Source organism: Acromyrmex echinatior, chromosome 3, assembly GCF_024713525.1.
Source record: "Acromyrmex echinatior isolate Ae372 chromosome 3, ASM2471352v2, whole genome shotgun sequence".
Classification (NCBI taxonomy): Eukaryota; Metazoa; Arthropoda; class Insecta; order Hymenoptera; family Formicidae; genus Acromyrmex; species Acromyrmex echinatior.
The window spans coordinates 5,547,963-5,561,107 of record NC_141854.1 but is presented as its reverse complement, the minus strand read 5'-3'; the positions used below and the strand labels follow the sequence as shown (position 1 = coordinate 5,561,107).

Genomic DNA, 13,145 nt, shown 5'->3' with positions numbered 1-13,145 from the left:
TTTGTCACTAGATATATGACCATCAACACACATCTAGTGACAAAAAACCGCGGATACTTTTTAGATGACCCAATATTTTTCGTCAGAACTGTCAGAAGTAGCCGAATGATGGCGCTCGAGTAGCCCAAAGTATAAAGTCACTAGGATTGTGGTCAAATGAAAAACGTTATTACTATACGTTATGTACTATACGCTTGACGCTTGCATGTGAATGCACCTTTATGTACTATTTATATGTGCACAATTTATGCGGGTGTGTCGGTCGTTGTCGTCGTTGTCTGTTACGCGTTGTGCTAGTTGTGAGAGATAAAGAATTGTGCGAGACGCGAGATAGCAGGCTTGCGACAATATGGTGAATCTTTACGCTATGTCTCAAATTAATAATAAGGAATGTGACTCGAAAGTAATCCTTGATTATTACCGTCTTTTTTTTTGCAGATGCAATTTATGTTACTGTTTAGTCGACAAGGGAAGCTTCGTCTACAAAAGTGGTATGTCGCGCATCCAGATAAGTTGAAAAAGAAAATCACGCGCGAACTGATCACCACGATACTCGCACGAAAACCGAAAATGTCGAGTTTCTTAGAATGGAAGGATGTTAAGGTTGTTTACAAAAGGTATATGGTTCATCAACGATTTGTGTATACTAAGCTAAAGAGTACTTTTACCAATGTGATTAATTTAATCTTGAATTAATTTCTCTATTTTTTTTTTAAGTTGATTCTGTAATGGATTGGTAGTTCTATAGATGTCTTCCGAATTTTAGGCATGAAGGGCATGATGTATCGTTTTATCTTTCTTTATTTTATCTTTAGTTGTTGAACAACAAGAATAAATAGTGCATCATACATAATTCGGAATGTACCCTGAGTCTTATCGGTGAATTAGTGAAGTTGTCCAATGGCTAATTTCATCGATAAGATTTATTGATAAGATTTAGTATCGACTATATTTACTATCGACTCCTTGTAGAATCAGCATACTTCTTAGAATTAGAAGAAGATAAAAAATAAGTTAAACCAAGATTAAAGTTAATCTGCATTAATAGAATGAAGCCTGGTTCCACCAATATAATATTAATTTGGTTCAATTTATTCTTTTTTTAAATAAAAAAATTAGAACTAGATAAACAGTAAGTTAAATTGAAATTAAAGTTAATCTTAACATTGGTGAAACCGAGCTTTAAAGTGATTTCGACCAAATTTTGATTAATTTGTAGAGTTATAATATTTTTACTAATTTTTTATTAACATAAGTAGAATTATAATAAATTGTTGTCTAATATATGGAAATGAATATTAGGTTAGGAATAAAGAATTATAAGCTGTAAATTTTACTTGTGTAGCAATTTCATTTGCTTGAATAAAATAATAATTTATCTGAATAATTAATAATCAACATAAATAGAATTATTAATTTGTTACTTAGCATATATAGGAAAAAAAATTAAATTAGGAATTCATTAGATTATCAACTCATTAGAACGAAGAGTTGATTAGAAATTTTTAATTTTTATTATTGCCAAATTAATCATCAAAAGATTTCATCAAAGTTATCCTTAATCTATGATATTTCATGATTTGTTTTTTTATTGTAAAAAAGTTTCTGATTTATACTTACAGATATGCAAGTTTATACTTTTGCTGTGCAATTGAGCAGAATGACAATGAATTACTGACATTGGAGATTATACATCGATATGTTGAATTATTGGATAAGTATTTTGGTAGTGTGAGTATTATATTATTGAAATCATATATTTAAAATATATTTCTGTTAAGCCTTGTAATTTGTTGTAATATTACATATTATAATTTATTATTTATAATCTATTATTAGGTATGCGAGTTGGATATAATTTTCAATTTCGAAAAGGCATACTTTATCTTAGACGAATTGCTTGTTGGTGGAGAAATTCAAGAAACTAGCAAAAAAAATGTATTGAAAGCCATTGCTGCCCAGGACCTATTACAGGAGGTTAGTTACGGGGATGTACCCCTTGAATTGTAACATGTCTTAATTTATTAATAGCACATAAAGGTTATATACATACTGTTTCTTTTTACAATCATTTTTTTTTGGCTGTAAAAGAAATATTTTTAGATCGTTTTATCTTTCTACTAACTGTTTACACTTAATGCATACTTAAGGAGCCATATATTTAGCAAAATTATACCCACAAATAGAAAGTACAAATGAAAGTTATATTTGCATATATGCATAATTAATTTAATATGTTAAAACGATCTATACTCTTCTTTCTTGCCAGTCATGTGTTGTTTTGATCATGAAATTGCAGAAGTCAAGCATGTATAAAATCTATTTAAACTAGGTGAAATTACAATCAAATTGCTTTTATCTTGATTTTCCCGGTTTAATTCTTTTTGCAACATAGGTTTACTATTTCTTTTTTATATAAATATACATGTGAAAAATGTAATATTGAAGCAAATCTTTTTACGTACAATCGGTCTTGACAATTGTCTATTTTTAAAATATTTAACACCTAATAATAATAGATTTATACAGATGCATAAACGAATCCATACAAAATATTATACATGCATGAAGACATTTGAAGATATTAACATTAATTGCCTCTTTATATGAAACAATTCGAATTTCCTAGCTTTAATATTGCCTGTCTTCTTGCATAATCATAATAATACACATGCTACATATCTTTAGAGACAGATGAGCTTCCTTCTTTGTTGACAATTCTATGTTGTTGTAATATTTGATGTTGCACGATGTGATTGAACGATATTTAGCTTTTGCATTTACGTTGATATTTTATATATATACGTATGAGAAGTCTTATTGCTTGTATGATCATTATGATGTATAGTCACAATTGAGCACTACGTTTACAAGTTATTTTACACGTGCTGTCTTATATAATGTATAAAATTGGATAATTTTTAATATTTCATAATATTGTGTTTGTATATTATAAATGTTACTTTAGACTGGGAGATATTTTCAAAATTAATAACTCATATCAAGTCTTAGATCTCTCTTTGTTGTAAATACCTCTATTATAAATATAGCTTTTCTATATATTCCCACTGTCCTATTTTTTTAAAGCATGACCAACATATCATCTGCATTGTAGTGTCATATAGTGATGATAGAAAATTATAAGATAATAAATTTAAATGTTAAATATTGAATGTTGTTATAGACAATCCAGACAATTCTACGTGCGTAAATGCTTATATATACTTCTCGTTTATCTATAAATGAGCTTGTATACTACTTTATTGTAAATATTTTAATTATTGACAACATTAAGTATATATGCAACAGCATTTAGTGAATACTACTTAATAACTATTATTGCGTATTTATATGACAGAAAGATATTTTTTGAAGTTTGTATTATTTCTTATAAATGTATACATAAGAAATGTTGGCCATCTAACTTTTTGATAATTGTAATTTTAATAGCTGTAATTTAAAACAAGAAATAGTACAAAAAAAGTATTTTTAATACCTGCTGAAAGATAAAAGATATTATTGAACTCAAGATTTTACATAAAACAATGCAAAACGTTTGCAGTTGTTTTATTTATTTAAAAGAAATGATGCTAAATTTTTTCAACCTATGTGCTATGACATTATATTCTGTATATATTTTTGTGCTTAAATACTGATGAGTATTTAAAAAAAATATATCGTACATCTTATATGAAGTATAATATTGCAAAATAATTGATGAATCAAAGTTCTATGTTCTAAATTGATAAGAAAATGTATTTCTAAATTGATAAGAAAACGATAATTAAAGCGATAATTTAAATTTTATTTAAAATGTGTGCATTATACGAAATTTCTGAACTATAATACCTACTGAGTGAGAAATTTTCTTTATTTTATTTATTTCATTTATTCTATCCATTTATTCTACCCATTTGAGTAGTTCAATTAATTAAACTGTGTATTAATAACATATATTGTTTTTGTATGTATGCCATTTAAATGATTTAGTAAACATAACATAGGGCAGTATTCACAGTCGGTTCTTATATTTAATGCCGTTTTAAGTGATCTTAAGACGTCACAATCATAGAATAGTATTAATATATTAAGGCTCCTGAATAGTCGTGGCGGCCATGTTGGAATTGTGATGTCAGAAACGAGAAATAACATTAATTTATGCTGCAAGCCATTTGTAAATAAAGATAATTTGGATAAATCTAAATGACGAGATTGTTTTAAAATACCTGTAAAAATGGACAAAAACTGTCCTTTTCTCTCTTAATAGTCAGTAAATGATCGTAAAAGGCAGGTAAAGTGAGCCTAATTTCGGGCAGAAACACACAGTTTGAACAGCTTGAAATGAATGAAATATACGCTTTTACATATCAAATCCAGGATAACTAGTTTCTGCCCATTTTTAGGACTTTCATAAGTATGAGATACGTTACATTTTCACAATTAAATAAATAACGAAATGGCATGCAGCAAAAATTTCGTCGTCAAAACATCACTTTTCACATATATAAGTTCAGCCATTTATCATGGCGAGGCACTGTAACACACACACAAGCACGAGTCTATGTACATGTACTCGCTTTTGGCGCACCGAGAACACATATACATGAGCTCGTGCTTGTGTGTATGTGGCTACCGATTTCGCCAGGTCGCCGACTGATTTTGAATCTCATGCTGACTATTCTTCAGGAGTCTTATAAGACATTATTTAAAATAGTCTTGAAATAAGAACGAACTATAAATATTTGCCAAGTATCATTGTTCATTCTAGTCTATTATTAGCTTTTTTGAATAGAAGATATTAGTTTACGAAAAATAGACATGATAAATATAATATTTTACGTACATAAATTTTTCTAATTTAAAAAAAATATAAAGCATAACTCAAATATACTTAAATAAGTAAATGAAATAAATAAGAAATAAATTAAAGAAAGAATTAATCTTTTTTATTTATAAATTATATTGCTCTACAAATGTATGTGTGTGTGTACACACACACACACACACACACACACACACTCTCTCTCACATTCACACACACACAGGATGTTTCTGAAATAACGCCTACTAATCATACAGTATTATTTCTAATAGAAAACTGAGTCCTGTACCATTTTGCAATTTTCGCAATAGTTAACGAAATATTAATTTCTAAACATTGAATAAACAAATAAAATCGCGTGATGTATAAGACAATTTTAAGATATCTTTCAGTATTCTTTGTGAAATATATTGAAGATGTTTCTTAAAGAATTCTTAAAGAGATACCTTAAAGTTGTCTTACATGTCGGATTTTAGGCATTTTGCTCATTGGGTAACTAAAAAAAATATTGCGAAAATTGCACAATGGTAGAAGACTTTTCGATTCAGTTTTTTTATTAAGAATAGCACTGTATGATTAGTGGGCATTATTTCAGAAACACCTTATAATATACATATATATATATTCGAGTTTTAATATTAATATTTCAAAAATTTGATTGTCATTGCTTAGATATTCTTTCGTCTTTTATTTTTAAAAACATTTTTATTAATGATTTTTATTAATGAATTATAATAAAAAGTTATAATTATTAGTCTTTTAAAATGTAAAATTAAATTTAAATAATAAACAATTAGGAAATATTAGTTAAATGAAAATACTATATTTATGAATATTATATTTTTACAAATATTACATATAAATATTTATTTTAAAAATCAGGCATAATCTGGACACAACATATAATCATTTTATATTAATCTTCGTAACGTACTTTATGCATATGGAATAAAAAATAAAAGTTGCTATAGAAATCCCATAAAATGCATAATATTTCATTGTATCGCAAATTATTTTCAATATTCTCAAAATTGCATTCGAGTTGATTTATGTATATATTGATTATAATAAATCAGGTGCATGTGATGTTAACAGAATGACGAAATATTCTAAAATCAAGAACAAAAAAACGTTATTAATGATTACATTGCGGATTTGCTTGAGACCAGCTTGCTCAGGTGTCGACGATAGTCGTTGTGTAGAGACGTGAATGCAGAAAGCATGAAAAATATGAAAAATGTGAAGTAAAGAGAAAGATTACTGGGCATGATGGCTATCATCAGAAATCGAGCAGTTAAATCAGACTAGCTAATCCGCAAATTGCTATTAACTGCCATATAACTATGTTTATACGAAAGCATGGCACCAATGCACTTGTATTATTTTTAATAAAGGTGTAAAAAAATGTTAACGATATTATTGCCATATTAATATATTATAAACTTTGTATTCAGATATAGATTAATCAGTTATTTCATAGATTATGATAGTAAAGCAGACTAGAACTAGTATAAATGAGAAGTGTATTATTACATATATGTTATTACATATATTGCCGTTTATAAATAACATGTTGATATGTGTATATGTATGCCTTCAAAATCTTTAATAAATATTTTTCAACAATTGTATTTATATTTTGCAACATTTGTCTCATATATTTTGTTTTCTAAGTAACGTATCACTTAGTTCTACTTTTCATGGAAAATTCTAAAGAATTTTACGGAGTTTTAATAACATTATCATCTATTTTACACAGGATAAAGCATTTGAAATGTTATTAATTATTAATTAATTAAAGTATTTTTCTAAATATTGATTAGGAAAAATATTAAAGTAAAGGTTATAAAATTTAAAGTTATTGTAATTGGATGAATTTAATTGATAATTAGTGATTTATTGTGTTTGTTGAGAAAAATTATTTCGTATATATAATTTTTTCTAAACAAAACACGAAAATGACAATGGATTTGTTATTAATAGAATATTTTTTTTCATTATAATATTTTATGTTTATAATAACACTCTTTGGAAAGTTTGGAAAAATATTGTAAAATAATTTTGATGTGATTTAAAAAGAATACTATGGAACTTTTTAGTAGGGATTTGGTATAATATTTTTTAAATGTTGATGATATGTTAGTGTGATATCATGTGTGTTAAATCCATGGTAAATAGGGACAAAGTAGAAGTTTAGCGAAGACTAGTTAGTTTTTCTTTGTTTGTTGTGGAAGGACGAAGCTGTGGAAGGTGCTCTGCGGGAGATAGGGCTTTTATAGGTACCCTATTGTTTGCATGAGCTTCATGGACAGAGTATCGACCAACACGATCGACCGAAAAACAAGAAAAGGCTTACCCGCTGCATGATGCCATTACGACTCTACTATATAAATATACATATAGATTTTCAAGTCAACTTACTAGTCATATACGAGACGTTTAAGACATCGTGCATTTTCTTTCTTCAACGAAAACTTAATCGAAGATAAATTGATAAAAAATATTTTTTTCTTATTTTTAAAATTTTTAAATAAAAAATATGATTGACATTTAAAATTTTGTTAAAAAGCATCATTTGTTCATTAAATTAAAGAAAATATAATATTTTCTTATATATTCGAAGAGTATAAAAATTTGAAAAGTATTCGCGAAAAATTGATTATTAGTTTATGATTTGAAATTGGAACAAATGAAATAAATAAGAAAATATCCTTTCTCTGTCTTTTTTAATATCAGTTCTTAGTAATCGTAGTTGAGAGAAAGTACACGATGCCTGGAGCATTCTCTGTGTATGTTAATATATTTTTATATCGAGAAAAATTACTCTTGCACATAGAACAAATTATTATGTTACTAACCAAAGGCTGAATTACGATTCTTAAACTTTAACCTATTAACGAGTAAGTGATATATATAGTTACCCTCCTCTACGTACTTTAATGTTCAACTATGGCAATAAAATTGTCTGTATTTGTAACTTATTTTTATGAAAACGTATATGTATTACTGAAGAGCGTCAGTATTAATGTGACTATTGCATAGAACGTATATTCTTACGCATCTATATATTTACTTAAAAAAAGAGGAACCTATCTTAATTATACGAATAATTGGAAACATATATCTCTTTATACTCTTTATATATTATATATGTACATATGCATATTATATATTATATAAACATCGTCAATTCTCTTAGTGTTATTATACATTAAGTGTACTAGCAATAAATATATCGTACAAAATCTTTATATTGTAATTGAAAATTAGCGCGCATAATACCTTTTAATCTACATTATATTATATTACGTTAGTCTCAGATAAAAATGACACATTTCAAGTTTTTACTGATAATTAATTTCTTAATAAATAATAAAATAGATTCGTAACGAAATAATATGTTAGCTGGATATTTTTTATCATAAGCTATCGTGCAGTGAGCATATTGAGCTGAATCGCATTCACTATGATCTCATCTGGAGGATGGAATCTTCACAATTCGATTGCATGTAAAACAAGCAATTTTTATTAGCGCTTAAGATTTCAATTAAGGCAATATATGAACATGCGCTTTGTGTATCCAAAGTAAAAGTTACTCAGTTATATGAAAAGGGTTCAGTTCACCATTTGAAGCTGCATCAAGAAGGGATTTTTATTATGAAGTAGGTACGTGTACGTTTATATATATATATATAAGTATGTATATATTTTCATTCTATTTTTCGTAATATATTTATAAAGTGCAGCGTCAAAGTAATTGATCCCTGTTCATATTACTATAAGACATTCCGAATACAATATCAATAAACTTGTGCTTTTGTATGTGTGTTGCAGGAAGAAACTCCTCAGGGATTCTTCGAAGATCACGGATTGGGATAATATTTTTTAAAACGATACTCGTACTGCTTCGTAAGTCTACATTCCTACACACGATTATGTTTTATCATTCCTTATTTCCATTAATGCAATCTCCATATTAATCATTACTTAACTCATTAAGATGGCTTCATATGACATGGCCAATGTACTTTAACATTAGCAAATATTACACATACACATATGATATGCTTAATTATCCATATGTGATATGAATATAAGCCAATATCTAGTGAATGTGCGTAAAGTTAATGCACATTGGCTATATTGTCTGGAGCTGCCTATTTGAGCTTCAAAAATGAAAAAAAAAAAGTAAAAAAACATGAACATTTTGATGTGCAGATATATTTCCAATTGTTAAATTTATTATGATATTTTGATCTTAATTAGTAATTAAAATTAATTAGTATTTAAAATTATTTCTCTTTAACTGGTATTTGCGGTTCAGTGTATTTAAAATTAGTATATTTATTTCTTTTTACTTAAAGTTAACGTAATTTTACCGATTTTTTTTTCATTTTATAAAAGTCAAAATCCGAGAAATAAGATTATGTAAACTTATTTAAGGTTGTGAAAGACATTCGTTATAAACAATTTTTCACAATGTAATTGAAAATGTTCGGGTCTATTGAATCCACAAATACCGATTAGGGTTAATGACACAGCGAAAAATATATGCACTATAAGTTTCAATATCTTTTCAGCCAAGACTTTCTTAGCTTTAAATAATATATATTTATGCATGTTTTTCAACCGATCACATTTTATTCTATCGAATAAACAGAAGATAGAATGATAATAATGGCAATCAGGCGTGTTTTAATATATATAAATAAACACGCCATCTCTATTACATAACATACATTTTATTTTGTTTAAAGTAAAGCCGTGCAATTTAAAAATTTTTTATACTTGACCTGTTTATTGAGCGAAAAATGACAAAATATATAAAAATTATCAAGGAGAGAAACAATATATTCCGCGTTTTTTACATAATGCGGAAAGTCAAGAAATATAATTTTTTTATTTTTTTAATTAATTTAAAACCTTTTTTCTTTTTTTTATGGAAAATTCTATTTATGTAATAATACGAAATGTATTACGGTTAAATATTAATATAAAAAAATGATATAAATATAGCATTCGCATCAAGTTTGAAAGATAAGTTATTTAATTGTTTATTATGAGATGTGATGTATTGTTAATTAAATATCATATTCCGTATTACATAATATATCAATGAAATTTCGGGTATTTGCACATTTTTAATCATTGTTAGCAAAAAATTATTTACAACTGTAAAGATATCCTTTAATTAAAATGTTAAGAAATCTACAGACTGCATCAGAAAGATTGGTAGTAAATATGTATTTTTTGATGAAAAGACAAGAGCTGTTATCCTTATTATTAGTGAATCAGTTGATTATAGTTATCAATTATAATTAATAATTAGAAAGATACTATTAAAATACGATGATATGTGTTTCTCAAATATGAATTATACATATGTTCATGGAAAGGGAAGTTTTCAAACAATGATTAAATTTGAAACTTATTAAATCAGTAATTAGATTGCTACTTGAAATTTTATTTAAAAAAAATCGAACATATTGAAGATTACATTTTTACTACCGATTTTTGTTTTTCAAATAGGTCCAGAATAGTTAGAAAATATTAATATTTTTTAGAATAGACAATTATATTATAACAATATGGTTACCTTTAATTCTTAACTGCCATAATGAAATTTTCATTTTAAGAGACTATCTTTTTGATATAAATTTTTTACTTTCACCATTTTTTCAATTTCTATTATTAAACAAGACAATTATAAATAAGATAAAAAGTAGTAGTTCAAATATAAATATATTAAATTTATTTGGGTTTATTGGAATCGAGTCACTAACTTTATTCGGTCTTAAATCTATTATTGTTTATGTCATTTTGTCATTATTCTATAAAAATTATTATATTATTGTTTTATATTATTTCATTATCATTTCATATAATATACTAATTTACAGTTAAAAAAAAATTTATAGATTTTCTAATAAAATTTATTATTTCAAAAACTTACATGTTAATGTTAGACTGATGATTTGATGACTGAAATACATTTTTTCATTTATTTTCTCTATATACTTATTACTTTTCTGATTCCGTAGTATTATATGATAGTAAATATTCTTGTGTTACAACACAGTTAAGAATTAAAGAATATTTAATTATTTTAACATTTACCTTACTATTATATATAATGATGATCGCATTTCAAGCGACAAACATTAAATAAGAATTTAAAATCAGTTTCTTGGCAATAGTTTATTAGAAATATTTGGTGCGACATATATATATATACATATATATATATATACATATATATATATACATATATATGTATATATATATACATATATATGTATATATATATACATATATATATACATATATGTCTTTGCATCCTTGTTGAAAAGTTATATCGTATTATATTTTTGTGAAGCTTAAAGCGTGCATACATAGTGTAGCGAAATGTAAAAGTTATCAATTTTCGTGTCCAATGCAGTTGTTGAAATGAATCGAGATATTTTGTTACATCAATGTACACCGTTTGAGAAACTGTGCAATCGAAGTATATCAATATGTATTAGAAATCTCGATTTGTACTTTCCCTGTTAACAATCAGACAATAAGTTAAGTATATTCCTAAATATATATTCGCTTGTAACATTTATACGTTACGATATTATGATTATATATACACGTGTTGTATACACATATCTAATAATAATGGATATAATTAAATTTGAATTTTGAGAGGATATTCGTGTCTAATAAACAGCGTGCATGTTTCAAGTGTTCAACACACAATTACTTTTCTTTAAAGATTTTAAAAGAATATATATAAAATATACTTACGTGAATATATACATATACAGGGTATCACAAAAAGATCAGGACACTGGATTATCTCAGAAAGATATTTTCGGCAACAATTTTTCATACAAAAGTAAGATACCAAGTTACCTATTATATAATGATATTAATTTGATATCGCAAATCCAATCGCGCAATTTGTTCCGCATAGTCTATAGATATAATAATGCCCGACGGGCACATTAAAATTTTACCGATGCATATCTTGAATAGTTTTTGATCAAGGAACTTAATTATATTTGTTTTGAAAAGGTCTCGATGTCAGTTATAAGAATTTGTAATAAAAAATAAGGGTTCCTGTTTAAAAAACTCAAGGTGACCTTGATGTGACATTTTCAAGATCGTTCAAGGTCAAATCACATAGGCCCTGTTTTTCATTATGCAGTGCCATAATGGGTTACTTAGTATTTTATAACTTTTGTATGAAAAATTTTTCCCGAAAACGTCATTTATCTGAGATAATTCAATGTCCCGATTTTTGTGACACCCTATATATCCTTTCGGTTCAATTTTCTATGTTTAAAGCACTTTTATTACATATAAACACTTGAAAATTGATAAGACTTCTAAAGTAGAAAGGATGATATTGTTACGCGACATTGTAAAAAAAAGCGCGACGAGATTTATAATTATATATTATATCTCTGTCTATTATGACTCGATTAAACTCGATTATATTTGCGTATTTTCGCAATGTCATTTCATTATAACGCATTGAAAATTTTTATTCCATTTTTTATTCTACTTATATTTTATTGTGATCGTCGAAATATACTTATCTTAAGCAAAGAGTTTTAACATGCGTTTATTAAATCAATTAACAAGACACGTAATATTTTAATCCTTGCACTCTTTTTACACCGACACGATTGATACGCGACACGCAGATGCGGTTGTAAATGTCACGTTTTGTATTCCGTTGAAACTTTCAGATTATAAAAGCAGTGTATATACATATCTTGTCAGAAAAACAAATCAAAATATCTAGTTGATAAGTTACTTTTTTGTTGCTATCGCTGGTACTGATGTTCGACGATAACTGACCGGACTGTAGAATAAGACTTTGGGTGCAGTCCAGTTTTAACGCTACAAATGCTTCGAAGCGTTTTCATTGATCAGTCAGAAGAAGGAATTTTACTAATTGACCGAATAAAGAATGCTTCAAAGCATTTGTAACATTAAGTGAACTGTAACCTCTATCGATGTTAAGAATGAAATATGTATTACATTAAGACCAAATGTTGCATTGACAAAAGACGATGCTTTATGCTCCGTCCAAAAAATAAAGTACATAAAAGCAGTTTTTTATCTACGTTATTGCACCGAATTTTGAAGTTATCTTAACTCTCCATCTGCAATTATATTTTTACTCCCTTCGTCCAGCCCAAGTTTTTTTAAAAATGTAGGAAAATTCAGAATTATTTTTGAACAGCTCTATTATATTGTCAAATAGATTTTTAACAAGATATTTTAGGAGGGGAAACTTGGAGGGGACTTTGATTCTCCTTTATTT

The 13,145-nt window shown here is 26.7% G+C and overlaps 1 protein-coding gene across 3 annotated transcripts; it reads left to right on the top strand.

Moving 5' to 3' along the window:
* The first annotated feature begins 198 nt into the window (after positions 1-198).
* On the top strand, positions 199-12,932 carry AP-1sigma (AP-1 complex subunit sigma-2). 3 transcript variants are annotated; one of them, XM_011053218.2, is made up of 5 exons: positions 199-352; positions 439-617; positions 1,623-1,731; positions 1,840-1,977; positions 8,657-12,932. In XM_011053218.2, the coding sequence occupies exons 1-5, from the start codon at positions 350-352 to the stop codon at positions 8,699-8,701; spliced, it is 474 nt and encodes a 157-aa protein (XP_011051520.1). In that variant the 5' UTR covers positions 199-349; the 3' UTR covers positions 8,702-12,932. The 3 variants fall into 3 exon arrangements, with proteins under 3 accessions (XP_011051520.1, XP_011051513.1, XP_087261000.1); XM_011053211.2 differs by lacking the exon at positions 8,657-12,932 and adding an exon at positions 7,057-8,067; XM_087404874.1 differs by lacking the exon at positions 8,657-12,932 and adding an exon at positions 3,185-6,453.
* The last annotated feature ends 213 nt before the right edge of the window (positions 12,933-13,145 follow it).